Source organism: Labrus bergylta, chromosome 23 (assembly GCF_963930695.1).
Source record: "Labrus bergylta chromosome 23, fLabBer1.1, whole genome shotgun sequence".
Taxonomy (NCBI): Eukaryota; Metazoa; Chordata; class Actinopteri; order Labriformes; family Labridae; genus Labrus; species Labrus bergylta.
Window position 1 is genome coordinate 13,010,330 of NC_089217.1, and position 19,837 is coordinate 13,030,166.

The 19,837-nt window shown below is 44.9% G+C and overlaps 1 protein-coding gene across 14 annotated transcripts in view; it reads right to left on the reverse strand.

Annotated features, from left to right (window-relative positions):
- The window catches only part of LOC109992170 (protein bicaudal D homolog 1), a 35,918-nt gene extending 17,645 nt beyond the window's left edge, over positions 1-18,273 (reverse strand). For 4 of the 14 annotated variants that reach the window (XR_010665141.1, XR_010665140.1, XM_065951314.1 and 1 more), the window contains exons 1-5: positions 17,588-17,907; positions 2,709-2,921; positions 2,255-2,410; positions 1,104-1,408; positions 616-790 (exon numbers count right to left, since the gene is read on the reverse strand). Coding sequence is in view for 10 of the 14 variants with exons in the window: in XM_065951314.1 (XP_065807386.1) it covers positions 616-790; positions 1,104-1,408; positions 2,255-2,410; positions 2,709-2,921; positions 17,588-17,821 (1,083 nt within the window). In the remaining 4 variants the exon portion in view is untranslated. Of the gene's footprint in view, positions 1-615; positions 791-1,103; positions 1,409-2,254; positions 2,411-2,708; positions 2,922-17,587 lie in introns of all 14 variants that reach the window. The other 10 variants (XR_010665139.1, XR_010665138.1, XM_065951313.1 and 7 more) reach the window with 8 other exon arrangements.
- Positions 18,274-19,837: the final 1,564 nt, after the last annotated feature.

The following is a 19,837-nucleotide window of genomic DNA, read 5'->3' on the forward strand; positions in this document are numbered from 1 at the left end:
GAGACAACCACCGACTTTTTTCACAGACAGGAAAACATTTCTTCAAACTCTAGCCCGTAACTCGATGGAAGTCCACTTCTTCCCAGTGAGTGACGAGTAACTGGGTGTTTAGAAACGATGCTGTAGTGCAGAAATGTATTTATAAAAATGAAGAAAGAGCCGCTCAGACGGCAGCAGTGACAGCGAGCCCTCTGCCGATCAATAGTGTCGTGTGTCAGCTAAGATAAAAATAAGCTCTTCTCGCTGCTCGGCCAATCAGAGCGGCTGCTGGGAGCAGGGAGAGATGGGATTACACCTGCAGGAACTGAATGTGGGTGTGTGTGTGTGTGTGTATGAACACAATATACAGCTGTGTGGTGAGTGTGTGAGGGAGGAGGCAAAGAGAGAGAGACAGAGGGCTCTACGCAGAGGGAATACTGTCTGTCAGCACGGCTTTACTGTAAATTATTCAAAAGCTTTTCACAAAGAGGGAGTCGCATATTGGATTATGGGCCAAGCCGGCGCTGAAGACGAGAAATAAAAGAGACAAAACGTGTCTGAAATGAACCACTTCATACAACTTTAAGTCCCTCACGCTGTCTTTTTCCTCCAGTAAAAAACGGAAAGCGCACTCACCGTCATCAGCTGCTGTTTGAGTTTCTGGATCTCCGTCAGGTTCAGCTCACTGAAGAGGTCCGCTGTTGACGCCCCCTCAGCTTTACGACCCGACGCCCGGTACTCTCCGTTGGACCTGGACCCCGACCCGGCTGCTGTCCCTGCTGCAGTCCCACCCTGCAGGTGACCGTTACACCTGACAGGACAACGAGAGAGAGGAGAGAGAGTCTTTAAATCCAGGAGATCCACAGGACTAAGGGAGATGTAGAAACATGCTACAGTGAGAACAAACTCTTCAAATAATAGAATCCGATCTTTGACAATGCAGTGCTTTAACTAAAACATGATTCGAGTGTCCACTAGAGTCTGTCTCCTGCGGTGAGTCAGTCCCCATAGAGCCCCATGTTAAAATGTCCAACTTTACAGCTGCAGTTCCTCCAGTGTCCACTAGAGGCTGTCTCATAAACCTCACATATCTTTCCACATTGTTTCCTGTGTGTTTAAGTCACCTGCTTGGCTCCTCTGTGTTGGGGGACATCAGAGTAGTCGGGGTGGCGTTGCCGCTGGGCGGGGCGGAGGTGAAGGTCAGGTGGGCGCTGCCGGTGTAGGCTACATCACACATGCTGAGGTGGTGCACGAGCTCCCTGCGCAGGTGGTTCTTCTGCTCGCGCTCGCTCTTCAAAGACTCCAGCGACTCCTCCAGCTGACCGTCTGAGATGTCCTTCAGCCGCAGAGCGTCCTGCAGCTGGCTGTTCAGGACCTCCATCTCCTCCTCCAGGACCTTTATCTCGTGTTTCAGGCCTTCATACTCCACCTAAACCAGCGATTGATGGGTTAATATCTGGATAAAGGATCAAACTGTAACCTTAAAAGTATAAAGTAAAGTTAATGATGGTGTGAGTGTGCAGGTTAAAGCTCCAGGAGAGCTCAGCCTGAGTGTAACTTCTTTGTTTGTCGTCATCACTTCCTGCAGATTTCCGCATTAAAGTTTCCTGACAGTAGATCGGTTCGCACACCGGCCATCAGAACATGTGGGCGACTTAGTAAAGCTAAAATATGCCGACATTTAGACAGACTAAACCGCGTGCAACAACACAAATCTCCTCAGATGGGGGGCGGTGGGTGGTGGTCTTTGTTCTGTAACAGTTTTGTTAAAGCCTCTGTTTCTTAGCTTGGAACCAGCGTAGGAGGTGAGAAGTGACTGAAGCTCCATCCTTCCTGATACAAACAAACAGCGATGCATAAACAAACACATTTCTCCAAAAGGCAGAGACTGAAAATACACTCTGTGTTTATATATTGTGTGTTTATGTTTTCCTCGTCTTCTTTTGCAGTCGCTGAAACTTTTTTTTTTTCCAAAAACATTCTTTTGCTCAGAATAAATTATTCTTGACTTTTTCCTGTCGTTAATGGCGGGCTGCCGTGCAGGACTGACTGACAGATGAGAAATGTAAACACAGACACAGACAGTGGACAGACACAGCTTTGTAAGCATCGTTTCTGAAGAGCAAAGAACTTTTTCAATTGTTTCTTTTTGCTGCAGCCGAGCAGATAGTCCAGCTAGTAGCTCGTGCACTTTCCTGCAGTTTTGTACAAAGTCAGTGTTTTGGTTGCTTTTCCGACGAGCCACGCTGCAGGAGATGATGTCAGTGTGAATCACCTGGTTCTGTTTGAGCGTGGACACCAGCTTCTGCAGAGAGATGTTCTCCTCCTCCAGCTCCGTGTAGTCCTGCAGGAGCCGAGCTTCTCGAAACTTGTACTCTCGGATCTCCTCTCGCATGCGACTCCTCTGCAGCTCCAACATCTCGTTGCCCTGCTGAGACAGAGCAGGCACACAGAGCTGGAGACGCACGCTGCTTACTGTACAACACGGATAACTCAACAAAGAGACGAGAAGTAACTGTGTGGTCAGCTGAACTCATGTGGTAACACTCTTTCTACTTCTCATATGATATCCCTGACACCTCCCCCTGTTCATATCTCTCTGTACACCTGTACACCTTCTTCAGTACACCTCCCTCAGTACACCTCCCCCTGTTCATATCTCTCTGTACACCTCCCTCAGTACACCTCCCTCTGTACACCTCAGGACAGTTCCTCCTTGAGTACAGTACCTCCCTGAGCTCCTGCAGCAGCCCGCTCAGGTGTTCGTTGTCGGTCTGGCAGTTGGCTGCGGTGGCCCGGCTGTGCTTCAGCTCTCTCTGCAGCTCCAGCAGCCGGCCCATGTAGTACGCCTCCTTACTGGCTGACTCCTGCAGCAGCGTCTCCTCGTTGGTCTCTCCATCCTCTGCCACCTTACGCTGGGTGGAGTAGGCCTGGCCGAACGCCTGCAGCAGACAGAGACAACAGAGGAGGATTTCACATATTTCTGTCGGAGAATGACCTGAAGAATACATTCTGCTGGAGAGAAGATGCTGCGTTGAGTTCAGTTTGTGAAGAAGAGCTAATGTCCACTTTCTTTGGTCCTAAAAGGAAACATCACGACATTGTTGACAAGCATGCATGACCTACAGTCACAGTGCAATGTTTACAACATATTCAAGATGGTGGAAAAGTGTCAGAATCAGGCACTATGACCGTTAATGTCTTTATATCAATGAACGGATTTACAGTTTAAAGAAAGAGTAGAAAAGAAGCAGAAAAGAGTACGAATCTGCTTTGTAACGTGTGCACACAGATTGAACCAGGGGCGTAATTGAAATATCACCTCCGCCCAGCTCAACTCAACTTCAACTTTGTTTTTCCCCAAGAATATTTCCTGCTGCGTTCACATACAGCTCACCCGTCTTCACGAGGACATTTGACTTGGTGGCTGGCAGGAAAAGATCAAATCAAGTCCCGATGAAAAACTTCTCTGTTTCGAATTCACACATGCAGCTCACATGGAAAATCTTCAGGAGTTTTTATGCATGTGTGGAAGGTGTTTTAGATGTCTAAAGTAGTTATCATGTATGTTCTTATTTTGCCTGAATCTTCTGTTGTGATGCACATGTTGACTGATATCACTGACTTGTTCTAGGAAGAAAATCATTCCTTCTGCGTCCGACACGAGCCTCTAAATAAACACTGTGAAATGTGACTTCTGCTAAAAATGAACGACCTTAGTTCCTGATTTAGGAGGAATATCTGCTTCACTGTTTCACTTATCAGCTCTGATGGTTAAAAGTATTCAGACTGTGTCATTGTTTTCAAGGCACGTCTCCAACTTTCAAATCAATAAGACTTCCTGTGATAGGCTGGATTTAAGAGGCAGGGAGAGGATCTGTGGGAAACTCTCTCTCCCTTCGCTCTTTTCAATCCCTCCATCTTCTTTCATGTGTTATTTCAGAGAGAAACTCCAGTCAATGTTGGATTTGTTCTTGTAGTCTTGCGGGCAGGATGCACACTGTACATTTTCCCACAGGAGCACAGTGTTAAGTACAGTTAAACACAGTCAGCTGGGACCTGCGCGCAAACACACACACCTGAGTCAGTGATGCGTTTCAGGCCGCACACATGTTGGACTGAGTTAACGTGAGAGATTAATGAGCCGCCACTGAAAACACCAACAACACAGTGTGACTTCTACACCGACAAACAGAATGTAGTCTCATACAGATGACTTTGTTTCAACAGCCTGGAAGTTTAAAGGAAGAATGTGCGACATGTTACACATAAATATATCATAAATCCAGTCTATCCTGTGTAAATGTCTCTCTGAGTCATGACTGTCAACAATGAGTGAGAAGGTCGAGTCCCGCTGGCTGTGTTGTTGTCAGAGCCGTGTTTACATGGACGGGACGGCTGGCTCCTCCCCTAAAGCTGTTTTAGTCAAGGACTAGAGAGAAGAAGAAGAACATACTCTGATTATTTGGATGTTAGTAAGAGTTTTTAGATCTCTGTCATTCTTATGTGCAATGTGAAGCTACGAGCTAACTAAAGAGGACTAACATTAGCATGCTAACACAACAGTGCAGGACACAGGTGACTGCAGCTCGAGCAAAGGACCATTTTGTCCGCAGCTTGCTCTTAATGGTGCTTCATTAGGGTGCGTTCTAATTCATAACTGCGCCGAGCGAATGCGAGTGAAGGGGGGTTGGACGTGTGCCAGATGAGCGTGTGCTTCAGAATAGCGGTGTTGTAGCCAAACAGCAGTTTGTTTAGGTTTAGTGCCGGCGCTGAAGGGTGACATCTACTGGATCAAAAAGTCCCACATACTTCCTTTAAAGTCAATGTTCTGGAAGGACATTTCTGCATTTCCCTGAAAGTGTCTGAAACTGGTCTGAAACCCTGATTGTGATATTTTGTAGATTTGTGCAATATAAGTATTATGGAAAGCAAAATGTATGTGCATTTAATTTCCCTCTATAAGTATTTTGCTAATGCAAAGAAGTCACACCGGAAAGTCGCTCAGTTGGGTGCAGTAAGGGTTAAAAATGTCAGCTGTTCTGGTTTTAAAACTGCACAGAACAGTGAAGGAATACAATATACTTATCAAACAGACTCTTAAGGTGACATAGGTGTGCCATCATGCTCAATATATAATAACTTAACGTAACAGGAAGTAGATGTACTTCACAGCTCGTGTGCTAAAAATGATCAACACACTTCTCGGTTAAGATGGAAAGACTGTAAAATTGAAAATCATCCAACAGGAAACATTTTCAACCTCAGCAGAAGATGAAATGGATCATATATGAGACAAAATATTGATTTGGCCCGTGAACCTCCTCTGTAACGTCTTATAGACATGAGGCCTGTGCTGTGCAGGTAATGAGCCACGCTGGCCCATTAAAGCCATTACTCTGACACAGCACGCACAGAATAAATGTCCACACCTTCATAACATCCATCCGCTTCACAGGACAATAACCTCGGGCTGCAACGCACCGTTAAAGTGAAATATGACACTCACATATATATAGGATATCACAGGATGCAGGATCCTGACATTATTCTCTGTGTAAAGAAACACTCTCTCCTCCTTGGAGACGTTTATGGTCCCTGCTCCGGGTAATCTGTAAATGGAGGTGAAGGCTGTAAAGAACCTTCTGCAGCCATACAACATGAAACCTGAGTTACCTCCATCTGCTGAATGAAAACCACAAGGTGAAGGTATGTTGGAGAAATTCAAGGATGAGTCTGCAGAGGGCGCTAGACGGCTCATTCTGCAATTCTTACATAGACTCTCTTCTCCCAGCACTGGAGAGCAGCCCTCCACTGGCAGCCCTGCAGCGTTCTGCCCATAGACTGTAAATATTTGTTGATGTTGCCTCACCCGTCTGTTCCTGCAGGAGGCGCGGGAGGCCCATCCATGCTGGAAATGCTGTCTCCCTCTGTACACCGAAATGTGTGTTACTTGACAATTCCTCTAGAGGGAGCTCCACATAAATCAGACAGCATAAAACACAGAAGTAGAGATGATCTGTCGCCAGCTATTTAATTACGCATTATTTAGATATGCAACAGCAACGACACGTGATAGTGCGGGTAGTTGATATATTTACTTTTCTTTCTTGTTATTGCAGTTCTCTGGTTTCTCTGATGTTGCTTCCGGTCTCATCACAATACAACTCTACACTGCCCCTAGTGGTTATATATGCGTATTGCATATCGCAGACACGTAGCTTTAATTTCTGAGGAGGTGCACAACCAACGCTCCAAACCACCGCTGGATAAGAAGGCTGATGTCATGTGGTTGTGTACGCCTAGTTAAAAACGAGTATACTCAGGGCTTAAGAGTCAAAGAGACCAGATATAGGGGGAGGAGTCAGGGCGGGGCTACCTGTGATTGACCAGTCCTTCAACTAACGAGTAGCTAGCTAACATAGCTAACACACACAAAAAAATCCCCCCCCTGTTAATCTGTGTTAGTTTCTTTGTAGCATAAGCTATTGGAATAATTTATTCATACGATATTGCTGACTTTGATTTTGGAGAATACATTTCATTTTGCTCTACAAAGTACCTTCAATGACCAAAACAGAGGACGAATGAAACCTCATTAAATCCCCACAAAAGTTACTCGAATATTAAATTTGTTATCTGGATCAGAGAGTGTTTGAAAGAGGCCCGGCGTGTCTGATTCAAAGGTCGCTCCTCGTCTCAGCCGGGATAAATAACGGCAGTTCTTTATTGTCTCCAGTGAGTCAGCAGAGTTGTTGGAGAGCAGACAGACTGATGGGCGGAGAGATTCAGACTCAGAGTGTCTCTCAACGCTCATAAACTCAAACCAGACACCTTATTATCTGAGAGAAATAACAACGAACAACCTGAGAATGAGCACGTCACCACTGTTAAGACATGGAGATAACCAGACCACACAAACAAACAAGGAAACGAGTGCATACTATCATTTCTCACTGCAGAGACGGGATCTCAAAGGAGCCAATCACAGCCTCTGAAGCTCTGTGATCGACTCTGTGTCTTTTTCATCACAGCAAGCTGTTTGACGTGGACAGCAGATTGTTCCTGATATTTCTAAAGGTGCAGAAACTGACCGGTTATTTAGTTGGTGAGATGGTTATTAAGTCTTTAAGGCGCACATTTTGAGTAACTTTTTCAGAAAAGTAATACGGACCCCCCTAGTTGGGGCACCAAGGAGAAAAGGTTTGGAATCATGCTCTAGACCAATACAGCTAGAATTATGCTAAAACGAAAAACACTAAAAATGAACCGACACATGTGAAAACGTTGGTATGATTGTAGTCCAGGAGTCTAGGACAGCGTACTAGAGGTTGTCTAAGGGAAACGCTTTAGCCCCGAGCTGGATGAAGGTCAACGTTTCAACGAGCGAGGGGATCTCTGCTTATAAAAAGTTGGAGGTGATTTCTCCGATGTGCCACTTGTCTCCTCTGTCGCTCTGAGACCGCTGTCCTACTTCTCTGACACACTGCCTGACTGCCAACTGTGACTTCATCCTGTCTCGGACCCGACCAATTAGACGCAGAGAGAGCGAGAGAGAGGGAGAGAGAGAGAGAGAGAGGGAGGAGGGAGAGGACATGCTGACCTCAGTGGACACAAAAGACAACAAATGTGATAAAAGGATTAATTTGACTCATTCATAACCACAAAAACATGACTAAGTCTCCCATTTTCTTTATCTCTGTCACGTCCGTCTGTCTCTCGTTAATCTCTCCTCCCTGTCCGTCTCCCCTCGTGTCTTCACTCGCCGCTCCGTCAGCATACTAATGAAACGGGACTGAACGTTTAGCCATAAAGCCGTCGCCGGCTGAGTGACGCTGTGGGGAGACATCACAGCAGGTTTATGGAGCAGAAACTAAAGTCTGGGTTTATTAAACCTGCTCCTGCCAAATGTGTGATTGTGAATAATCTGCACAAACATCATCCAGAGATCATCTCTTTATCTCGCTATAAGATAATAAACTCTCCTGAAGAAGAAGAAGAAGTCTGCACACAGACGTTTAGGGAACAAGCTTCAGATAATGTGCTGAACTGTAATTTATCTCTCTCCCTGCTGTGACTGTGGGCAGCAGCCTGGTGCATCCTGCAGCTCGTCTCTCTTAATTGAATCTGTGTGATTGGAGTCAGCAGACTCTCAGTCTGACCCAGAGTCACACAAAGGAAGCTGGTTTGTTGATATTTGTTGCCCCGGCGTCCCAATGATCTCATTCACATTCCTGCTCTCTCACCATCTCCTGCTGGTTTTTGCACTCTCACTCTCTCGGCTACATCAGGTTAGCATCCTGCAGGCAGGAAATCACGACTTGTCTCTGTGCAAGCGAGCCGACTTCACATGAATATGCTGATGTAATTTGTTCCTCTTGCATGAGATTGAACAGTATATTGTGGCGCTGTGCGAATTATTCCTCTGCATATCTGTCCTTTAACTTTCCCACAACTGAATTCAATAACTAAGTCCACGTGAGCGCGGGAAGCAGCCGAAGTGTCGTTAGGTGAGTTAGCTTTCTGGTCGGGGGGGGGGATAGGTGGAAGGGGTGCCTCACTACAGGTCACTCCCAGGTACAGGTTCGCAAAGCATCATGGGTATTATGCAGACTAGAAAACAGATAGAAGGTCTGTTTCTATCCTTCAGTCTGCTGAGTCATTTCTCTCCAAAACCTCCAACATGACGTCTGATCAGATCGATAAACAACGAAAGGATGAATATCAGTGTGTGTGTGTGTGTGTGTGTGTGTGTGTGTGTGTGTGTGTGTGTGTGTGTGTGTGTGTGTGTGTGTGTGTGTGTGTGTGTGTGTGTGTGTGTGTGTGTGTGTGTGTGTGTGTGTGTGTGTGTGTTAGACCTCCTGCTTTGTTTGCCTATATCATGAATCAAGGTCAGTTCACTGCCAATTATTCTGCAGTAGATACAACACACACACACACACACACACACACACACACACACACACACACACACACACACACACACACACATTATTATTTTAAGCCTCCATGCAGGGAGTCTGTTCGAAAAGACAGCAGGCGTTCTCTGACATTTACACTTCTGTCTGTCATCTGAACACAGTCACACACAGTAACAAACGACCTCCATGGTTTGCTTTCAGTCAAAAAAGTCAGACAGAGTTCACATCAGCTGCTTTCTATGAACAGCTGTTCAGAAAGACGTAAACGTTGATTTCTTGCGGTTTGGGTGAACGGACCTCACACATCAGCTCTCTTCACACACCTGTCAGGTCTGAACGGCTCCTGATGACGTCATAGTTTATATCTTACACTCTGTAACTCATCACCTGTGCCAGATCTAATCCTGCATGCAGATGTTCAGATTATTGCTGCAGATATCTGCTACGTCATGTTGGAAACTTGTTCTCGGTTTTATGGAAATAACACAAGTTTAATTTCAGTTTTAGGATGGATTTCTGTTCCTGAACTTTCTACTTCTTGTTTATTCCAGTGTTGAAACGCAGAATTATGGCCCGTTTTTTTTTAAGTAGGAGAGGATCTTTCTCTCCGTCCTCGCTCTCTCTTTCGCTCCACATTAGTTTCTTTTTATCTGTGTGAACAGCCTGAAGACGTAGGGATCGATATAAAGCCTGCAGCCGTGGGTGAAAAACGTCCTCTTTAATCCAGGACCAAGACACAGAAGCAGACAAAGACGGCAGTAGAGAGGAGGAGAGCCAAGGAAGGACGGAGAGAGAAAAGGACAAAATGTTCCTGTTAACAAAAAGGGTAGAGGAGCAAAGAAGGCGAGCTTAAAGGAAGGAGAGAAGGAGAGATGGAGGGAGTGAAACGAGGGGAGGGGGAGGAGATCGGATAGACGACAGGGAGGAGAGATAATCACATTTGATGCTCTTTCATAGCACTCCCTGTCACAGATCCTTTGTTTTACGCCCATCCAATCTTTTCATCTCTCTAATGATTACACCATCACTCCTCCTCCTCCTCCTCCCCCTTCCTCAGACTCCACCTTCATCCAGCAAACAAACACACACGAAGAAGAACAAGACGCTAGCTATCTGTGAATTTAAAGATCCTTTCGAAAATAACAATCAAAGCAACAATACCTTGAAAACTGATGTGTTGTTTGAACAAACTGTGTCACTGCCAGCTGATCTCAAACAAAGCATGACCTCCAGATTCCTCCGTTTGAAAGGACGAGCTGAACATTCTGCAGACGCAGAACTTCATGCAGTACTTTACAATTCATTTAGCAGACGCTTTTATCCAAAGTGAGGAACATCAGAGAGTAAGAACAACACGAGCAACGATCTAGAGAGGAGGAGACAACGACAGGAAGTACAAACAAACAGCTTCAAGTCTGATCGGACACACAGGTGCTGACAGGAAGTGACCAGAAGCAGAGCCCAACACGGACAGCTGTTCTTGAGAGTTCAAATCAGCATCAAAGCCATCCTAAATATCATCATCATTAAGGTCGTAGGTGTTCATTAAGAGCTGGGTCTTTAGCTTTTTCTTAAAGGTGCGAAGGGACTCTGCAGAACGAATGGCGTTTGGTAGATCGTTCCACCACCAGGGGGCGACAGAGGAGAAGAGTCTAGTTAGAGACCTAAGGTCGCACTCACACTCGGCCCAGTTGTCCCGTACCGTGCTGAATCACTACGACCCCCCCCCTCCCCATTCCCCGGCTGGCCTGCACTCTGTAACTGTTGGTGATCGACTGCACATCGCTGCAGATCTCAGCAACTGACCAAGCGTGATTAACCTGTTATCAAATACCCAACAAATGATGGGAAAAAAGTTTTAAAACGGATTCAAACTTTAGAAAGTGTTTAACAGAAGTTTCAGAATGTAAATCCAACACGGATTATTTCATATTTGTGCATCGCTTCTGTATCTCTTAAAACATGAAGTCCCACAAAGGAAATCCGAAAAGATGTAGGTCTTTGTTTGGGAACCATCATGAATTCATCATGACCTCATCGTTCATGAATAATTCACCACGCCCTCTCTGCTCTGACTGTGTGTGTGTGCACATTCAGACATGCTTCTTTCAGACATCCAGTCTGCTCTTAAGTGCCTCTGAGTGTTTGTGTCACATTCAGAACCGTCAGAGAGTCGAGGAGGGACCCCGGGTAACTTCATGTGAAGCTGCAGGAGGACGCAACACACCCGAAAACCACACAACACAATCTGCAGCATCAACACAACCGGAAGATAAACCTCCATCACAGTACCGTGGTGGTGTTGGATGCTGATGGGAGTCAGTGTCCAGTGACAACAGCAGGAGGGAGGAGGCGTCTGATTGGCCGAGTGACGTCACAGAGGAGTAACAGAGCGTCCCGAGGGGGGGGGTCACTCGGTCTCCGTCTGTTTTTAGCCCTCGGCGGCTGCTCTGATGCATTTTTCAACTCCTCCCTCTGCAGACTCACTCACCACACACACAGTGCCAGTCTGAAAAGCGGATCAACGATGAACCCCGACAAGAAAACAGAGCTGATGCATGTTTGCTAACACTAACTCCGACCTAACCCACCGTGCAGGATGTAGGTTTCATTCAGCTTCTGCTCATCTTTCTGTAACATAACTTCACAAAACGTGAGTCTTGTTTCCGAGCTGCTCTTTATTGACCTGATGCTCTCTGTACAGATCAACATGATGAAGTCCTGTTGAGCTAATTAGCAGTTAGCACTTTGTCTTCCCATGATGAGGCCCACAGCGTCTTCCTCCTCCTGCTGAGCGGCCCTTGATTATTCAATTAACCCAGACGCTCCCTGTTAGCCAATTAAGTCAATGCACACGACGACGAATAAATGACACAAAGGCTCCAACATCCGACCTTTACTGGTTTATTCAAGGAGATGTCTGACGGTTAGATTTACCTGTAAGGTGACACACCTGCCTGTTTGTCCACTGTCAGATTTTTTTCTGCAAACAAAATAAGGAAAAAAGACTTGAAGAACATGATCCCACCACTTCAGCCACCACCACAGTAATCCACAGGAAGCCTGTCGAGCTGGTTGAGGAGGATTAGTATCTGGGTACCGTCTTCAACAGCGTTCTCCTCCGACACCGACGAGTTTCTCAGGAAACGTCAGCGGGAGCAATACTTCCACAATTCCTTTGGAGGCAGTAAGAACATCCTCCTGACTTTCTCTCACTCCTCCATCGAGAGCATCGTCACATTCTCCACAACCCTGCTGGTTCCAAACGACCAGCCTCCAGAACAAAAAACGCTTGCAGAGCACCTTCACCGTCTGCTCGGTGATTAGATTCTCTCGACTGTCTGCGAGCAGAAAACTCATAAATTAGCACACCGGATTATTCAGGACCCCTCACCAGTCGTACCCTCAGGACGCCGGCTTCCCTGCCCCAGCTGCAGCACAAAGAAGAGAAGGGCAACCTTTGTTCCCAGGGCGCTCCAGCTCCTCATCTCCTAATTATTCATTTAAAGTGATACACCTGTTGCTCTTAGATGCAGGATATTAATCTAATGATGGACTATAACATTATTTTGAAGTTCTCTGTAGGAAAAGGAAGCCCTGATGATCGTCAAGGACTGAAAATGTTTGTTTTGACCTTTTGTTTTGACCTCTCGTCTTTATTAAAGAGACTACTTTCACATGTATCTCAGTGTGTCGCCAGCTGCCATTTTTTCACATTTTCTTAACCGTAAAGTTGAGTAAAATGTTCTCTCAGTCAAAGAGAACTCTGCAGGTGTATTTCAACATCCGACCTAGCAACAAGTGTTTTCAACAAAGGCAAAAAAAAACATAAAGGACCAACATGTGAGATGTGTAGTGAGTGAAATGATAAAGTGACCTTACTATATGATCAGACATTAAGGAAACATGCTATGTTGAAGTGCTGGCTTCTCTGACAACAATGCAGCAGTCAGTATGTCCTCCTTCTAACTTTAGATTCTGCTCCTGAATGCTCTGGATTTGTTTGGACCAGAGAAGGTAGACGGTTTTAAGACACCCCCACACGGCTGTTTTGGACGCCCCTCGGTTTGTCAGATATGAGAGCAGTTATCAGGTCAACAGGTGTTGCAGCGATGGAAGCGGGCAAGAGAAGTGGTTCAGATAGAAGTGATTGTACCCAACCTAAAAAGCCTCTGCATGTTTCTAATAAGCTCCACGAGCAGAAACGTGCTCAAACTAGGATCAATATTGGAGATGCTTTTGAAAAATGGAGAGAGGTTAGAACGCAGAAAGGTTTACAGACCCATGCAGAGCTGGCTAAACACTGAAGCTTCAGTGTCCACCACATGGGAACCTGCGTGAGCATCGACTCTAGAGAGGAGGGGGCGGGGGGGAGACAGCTCTCTACAATGTTTAGAATTTGGACTGCAGTACCCATTTGAAACACGAGGTGTCAGAGTTATATATTGCTCCTTTAATCAAGCTCAAAAGCTTTTAGTGCACTCAGTTTAAGTTTACAGATTTTGCATGGAAACACAACAGCTTTACATGAGAACTGAATAACATATTTCATGTTGTATGAAGTGAATGACAGAAAAAGAAAGATATGAAGATTATGAATGGTGCTTCAACTGCCTGCATGTCCATAAAAAAGTAATGTTTCCATCCAGCGCCAAGCCTCAGTGTAGAAAGTATGCTACGGTGAATCATTTATAGAAGAAACTATTTATATCACTTTAGATTTGAACTCTGTGGCCTCACAATCAGCTGGAGTCAGAGTCAGGCGGAGGAGTCTGATCTGTTCCTGTCACCTTCGATCAGTGATTGCATATCGCTCGCCTGCTCGACGTTGTTTCTCGAGGATGTATGTAAAAAAACGTAAACTGTCAGACTCTTGTGTGGCTCGGAGGGCATCGGATACTTCAGAGAACATTGGAAATACTCTGACACATAAACGGTCTTCTGAGTTTGGCATCGCAATGGATGAAAGCCTGCACATCAACGACCCGCCACAACGATACATCATCGCCCGAACAATCGTCAGTCGTTACAGAAAAACTGCTCGACATGGTCCCAACAACACGCCTTTACACCAAAAGACTTGTCGTCTGTTTGTCCATATACAAAAGATCCACCCTGTTTACATTAATACCCGATGCAGCACGACACAACAGGCGAGTTATGACATTGAAAGTTCACTAAAAGGGTCTTAAAGCTCAGGGATCTTTAAAAGACTAGTGTCGAGGGATCCTTCTTACAGAGAAACTGATAATAGACAAATTATTATCCCTCTCCCATCAGGGTGAGCATCCCCCCCGCCAGCAGAGCGCCCCGTGTCAGAGAGGATCGATAAGAGTCCAATGAGCTGGAATGAGATGAAATGAGATGAAATGAGAGATATTGAGTTATCGGGGCTGGAACGGAGACTAGATAAAGAGGATGTGTGTACAGGAGGATGCAGCCTGAGGGACGAGGAGGATTATGGGACTTGAAAACGGGTCCAAGGACGGAGAGGATTTTCTGAACACCACATTCTTTCTGCGTTCGCCTCAATTTAAAGATGGCACCGCTCTGTGCGCTGTGCACCTTATACACCAGTGTTTCCCCGACCATTCAAACCAACGCAATCCCCAATCCACACCGAGAGGAAGGCACAAAATACTTCATTTATGAAATTTACTGAACGTGTTAGTTTCAGGAGAAGGCACGAATACGGACTTCTTAGACTGGGGTCCTGATTTATGCAGGAGTGGCATGAAGTTTGTTTGCACGCTAAGGAGCTACAGGCTGGTCTCGAACCCAGGCTACCCGTCCGGAGGACCACGGTCTTGGTACACGGGGAACACGCACCAACCAATACGCTACCGCCGCCCCCGAGAATATTACATTTGTTGTGTTAGAAAAGGTGTTTTTCACCTGCCAGTCCAACAGAAAGCAGGCCAACTCTGCATCGCTCTTCATCCCAAGCCGCTCTTTAAGTGCCCAAAGCGGGTGAAAGCCAACCCGAGGTTCACCCTCTTTATGGAACGAGCTTTAACTGCTCGACGTTTCACCTCAATGGGATTATATTTTCTCTTCTTAGCCGCTACATCCACGTACGCCATATTTGCCGGTATGAATGCCGTCCAATCGTTGAATTGTATCCACTCCTAAACTTCCCTGAACAGTAAAATCCAGTCAGAGGACAGAGTCTCTGCAGACACAGTCACCACCACACATGTACGGAGGCCCAGAAGGGACGATGGAGCAGCTTTACTACTTAAAGAGAAGTCTGTCTTTTATTTTGAAGGAAGAAGATGCTGACTCTGTCTTTAAGGACTCCATTCTGAACTTCATGACAGAGAAAATGGCCGCTGTGTGAATATGATCAATTACAACCTTAGTTTAAACCAGAGACTGAACCTGAGTCATCTCCATTTAAACGAGCCAACAGTTTGGTTTCTCTTTCTGCTGTTTACTCCAACAGATCAGAGAGTTCATAGTTAACTGAAAAATAACAAACTGTACACATCGTCTGTTTGAACTACTTCCTGTGAGCCGTACACACACTGAAACACACACTGACCTTCAGCGTGTCGCTGCACCGTCAGCGTCCGACTCAAACCCTGATTCATCTTTTGGACTGATGAATTACTGTAACTGTACGTTAGCCTACATGTTGTAAAAGGCTGTTCTGTGCATTGATCAGAAAAATGATTTAATGCTACGAGACGCCAGCGCGGGTCGTTATCGACCATCAGACTCAGTGAAAATAAATCAGCAGAGGGGAAACGGGACACCCGGCAGAATCATGTGTTGTGACGCATGTTCACTCTGCATGTTTTTAAAGGATCACATGCTGGACGTTTGTTTACGAGCGTTGACTACAGTTCTAACAGGAATCAGGAGCTCAGACATTCAGCCACCGGCTCGAGTCATCAGCCCGCTCACTTTGTATCAGAAATAAAACAACAAACAAGCATCATGATCCTGTGGCTTCAACATGCACACGGGAACATAAAGTCCTGTCTCACTCTGCTCCTCTTAACATACAGGAAGTACAGAACCAGAATCATTTCTTCCTGTGCTGTTTGTAGCGTCATCACTTTCTTGGTCTTTCTGCACAGTGCTTGATGGTTTAAGTAGCTGGGTAAGTGACCATCTGTTGTTTGTTACCTGCTGTGATGCATTGTGGGATACTCTGCATCCACTTTTTAGGGCTAAAATACATGGATAAAATTAGGGCTGTCAGCAATCACAAGTTAGCCACAATTAACCTCATGTTACTTTGTCCCTTCAGGCTCACCGTAGATAGTCGTCCTCAATGTCTCCCTGTAGTCTCAGTGATGTTAAAGAAGGACACTGCTGCATCTTTGAATGTCTCATTTCACTTCAACAAACTCTCAGACAGCTCAGCTGACGAGTCCAAAGTAATATCCACCTTATGACATCACACACTGACCTTTGTTACCCTTCCTTTGACCTGTTTGACCTCAGTTTGGGATCCCTAACCACTTCCTGTTTCTCTGCTTAACTTCATGTCCTAACCTTCCATCTACAGGAAGGGCCTTACTTTTTTTCCAAAATAAAAGCACGCAGGAAGTAAAGTACTCTCAGCTTAAAACAGTACAAGCAAATCAAAATAAAAGCCTGAAAACTCTTCTTTTGAAAAGTGAAATAATAGATTTTCAAACTATTGAAACGTATCGATTAATCAGGATTTAAAAATGCATCGTTTGACAGCCCTAATCTAAAAACAACTTGCTCAGTGGGACACGCCCTCAGACTCGACTCTAAAAGCTCAGAGTTCATCAACAGGAAGCAGTTTGAAGTGAATGTCCTCATGATCATGATTCATTTCTTTGTTAAAGCCATGAGGAGCGAGAAAAGAGTAACGTGACGAAGGCTGTGCACACACTCAAAGCTGCATCAGTCAATGCATATCTTATTATGTTGTATCAAACTGATGGATCAGGGGGAGGAACAGTGAAATACATGTCACTGTTCAAGTAGAGGTTTCTCAATGTTTGCGAAGTGATTTGAGTAGTTTTATTACTTTTTTTATTATTATTATTAATATTACATATTTGACCCATTTTTGAGAAAATATATATTTTTTTAAAGGAGTTCAGGAGATGACTTGTGTTCTGCTTCTTGCATTTCTTTCAATAAATTAATAAAAAATGTTTCTGTGTTTGAGCTGTTGTGTTCTCTTGTGTTGTTGTAATTCCTAAAGGCCTTTAAGTAAGCAATGTTAAATATTGGAACCCAGGGACAGTGGGGGTCCCCAGTCTCCAGCACCTTATTATCAGGGGTCGCGGGCTGAACATTTTTGGGAACCTCTGGTTGAAAGGCCAAACTGTATCAAGACAAACTTTCGGGGTCTATAGATATTGTGTTGTTGTCCAAAGTGGTCAATATCATTTAGCACCTTGTTGCTTACACCTTTCTCTCTAAACTGCATTGAAGTTAGTGTCCATGTGAGGAGAGCCTATTGTCTCTGTTATGATCTGGGCCTGTCTATTGTTTTCAGTCCAGCAGGTGAACATGGAGCCTCAAGAGCAGAACATCAGAGCTCTCTATGTCAACAATATGAAGTGATGTGCATCTTTGTTTAGTCTGACTGATGATCTCATGCTCAATCACATTAATACAGGAGCCTATAATGAGATGTAAAGGCGGAAGCTGTGACATATTTCTAAGAGTACTTTTGGGAGTGGGAATCATACCCCTGCTGAGCCCACCTCCTGCAGTTGCTCCAGCTCCTGTTTGAGCGCCTCCTGCTCGGCCTCCAGGTCCGCGTACTGCTGCTTCAGGCTCTGGTTCTCCTCCAGGACCACCAGCCCGCACTCCGCCGCACGGACCTTCTCCCGGTTCGCCTCCGCCAGCTCCCGTGTCAGACGCTCCACTTCGGCCCGGCACTGCTCCACCGTTTCCCCGCATCCTGCTCCACCGGCGGCCATCGCCCCTCTCTCCCTCCCTCCCCGCCTCCCCCTGCTGCCCTTTCCTCCCTGCGTCGGATGAGCAGAGAGCCCCGCCGGGGGGAGAAACAGCTGAGGTAGACAACAAACCCCCACCGCCCCCCCTCCGAGGAGTCACACCTCTGCTTCAAATCTCATAAAAAAAAAAAAAAGAACAAAAAAAAAAAAAAGAACAAAAAAACATCCGTGAAAATCCTCACAGCGCTTCTTCCTCATCGAAAGTCTGCCTCAGCCATGTAATGTTCTGAATGATGCAGCTCCTCGTCCTCCTCTTCCCGCATCCTCGTCCCCTCCCTCCGCTCGCCTTTTCTGCTTATTCACCGGCCCCAGGACGCCATCTCTGCCCGCAGCCGTGAAGCAAGGCACACTCCCCGCTGCTGCCCGTCATCCTCCTGCTGCAGCTCCGTCGGTGTGGAGCCTCTGCTGCTCCAGCATCATCACACGGAGGATGGGCGGAGGAGGAGGAGGAGGAGGCGCCCTCTGGAGAGCAGACTGAGCACACTGCACAAGTCTTTCCTCACTTTTATCCGATCAAATATACAGTATCTTTAAAACAACACAGCAGGAATTAAAGGAAAGTCATACCGTGGGGGAAAGCTGGATTTTTGTTCAAACCTTTATTGAAAATTGTACAAATGTGCAAAACAAGTACAACAATATGGCAACATTTAAGTTTATTTTCATGTCTTAAAGAAAACCCATGGGAACACTGTTGTGGTTATCAAATATGAGATCTCATGAAATAAATACAAGAGAGAGAAAAATAAACAAATAAAAAAGGTAAATATCAAAACATTGTCATCTATTTTACCTCAAATCGGTTTTAAGGATTTTAAAGTAATTCTATAAAGCTGCAAACATAGGGGGGGGGCGATTTTAAAGCTTTACTTGTAAAACTTTGCTAAACAGAATCACATTCATACAAAGTTAATCATTTTTGTCTTTCAGGATTATAACAAATAAAACATTGTCTCTGGAGATGATAGGTTACATGAGACCCAAAATATATAAATTATATCACATGAGAAAAACATCCTTATTACAAAATAAGCACATGCAGGGGCGTGTCCAGACTTTTCCTTGACCTGGCTGACCCAAATGGGGCTCTGACTTTTGCAGAGGGGCCTGAAGTGTGATATGCACAACACACACAAACAAATATCAAATATCTACCATTTCTAACTTTACCAATCATAGTCACTTCATAACACAATGTCATGGATACATTAGTTTAATTTTGAATGACAAAAAAATAAGATTTATGTTGAAGTCACAATGTAAAGTACTTAAAAATGTGCATGCAAAGTCCTGCACAGTCTAACTTAAAAGAACATTACATTAGTTTTGGTCCCAACACATGGCCAGTTCGTTCACTGCAAGTAAGACAGAGTGCATACTTCCCTATTTTATGAAATAGATGTGCATTTTTATTTAATTACATTTAAAGTACAAACAAAAGTAAATATGTTACGTGTGATATGTAAAGAAAAAATACTGCCAGCCTTTGCAAAAAAATACCTAATAGTTGGTTTTAACATAAGTCCCGCCTCTGACAGGGCAAATAGCCAATCACAGTTCAGAATTTGTTAGGGTGGCCAATCAAATTTCTAGAGGCCACCCCTCTGAATACGCCCCTGAGCACATGATATCATCGATATTAAAACGCACATTTTGTAATTCTTTAGAAGGATAAATGTCATCAGAATTTTGAAATGTGAGTCTTTTGTCTTAGGGGGATGGATACATAGTTCTCATTAATCAAATGATTATCACATGTTTGCTGTGTTTATCAGGGGATATTTTTTCTGTGTTTCTTTTGTTTAAGGGATAGTGGACTTTAGATACATGTTTATCAAATTTGTGTTGAAATACGGGAAATACATTTTTCAGCGAGACAAGATAGATAGATAGATAGATAGATAGATAGATACTTTATTGATCCCGATGGAAATTCAATTTCTGATAAAAAAAAAATAATTTCTGCATTTCTTTTCAAAG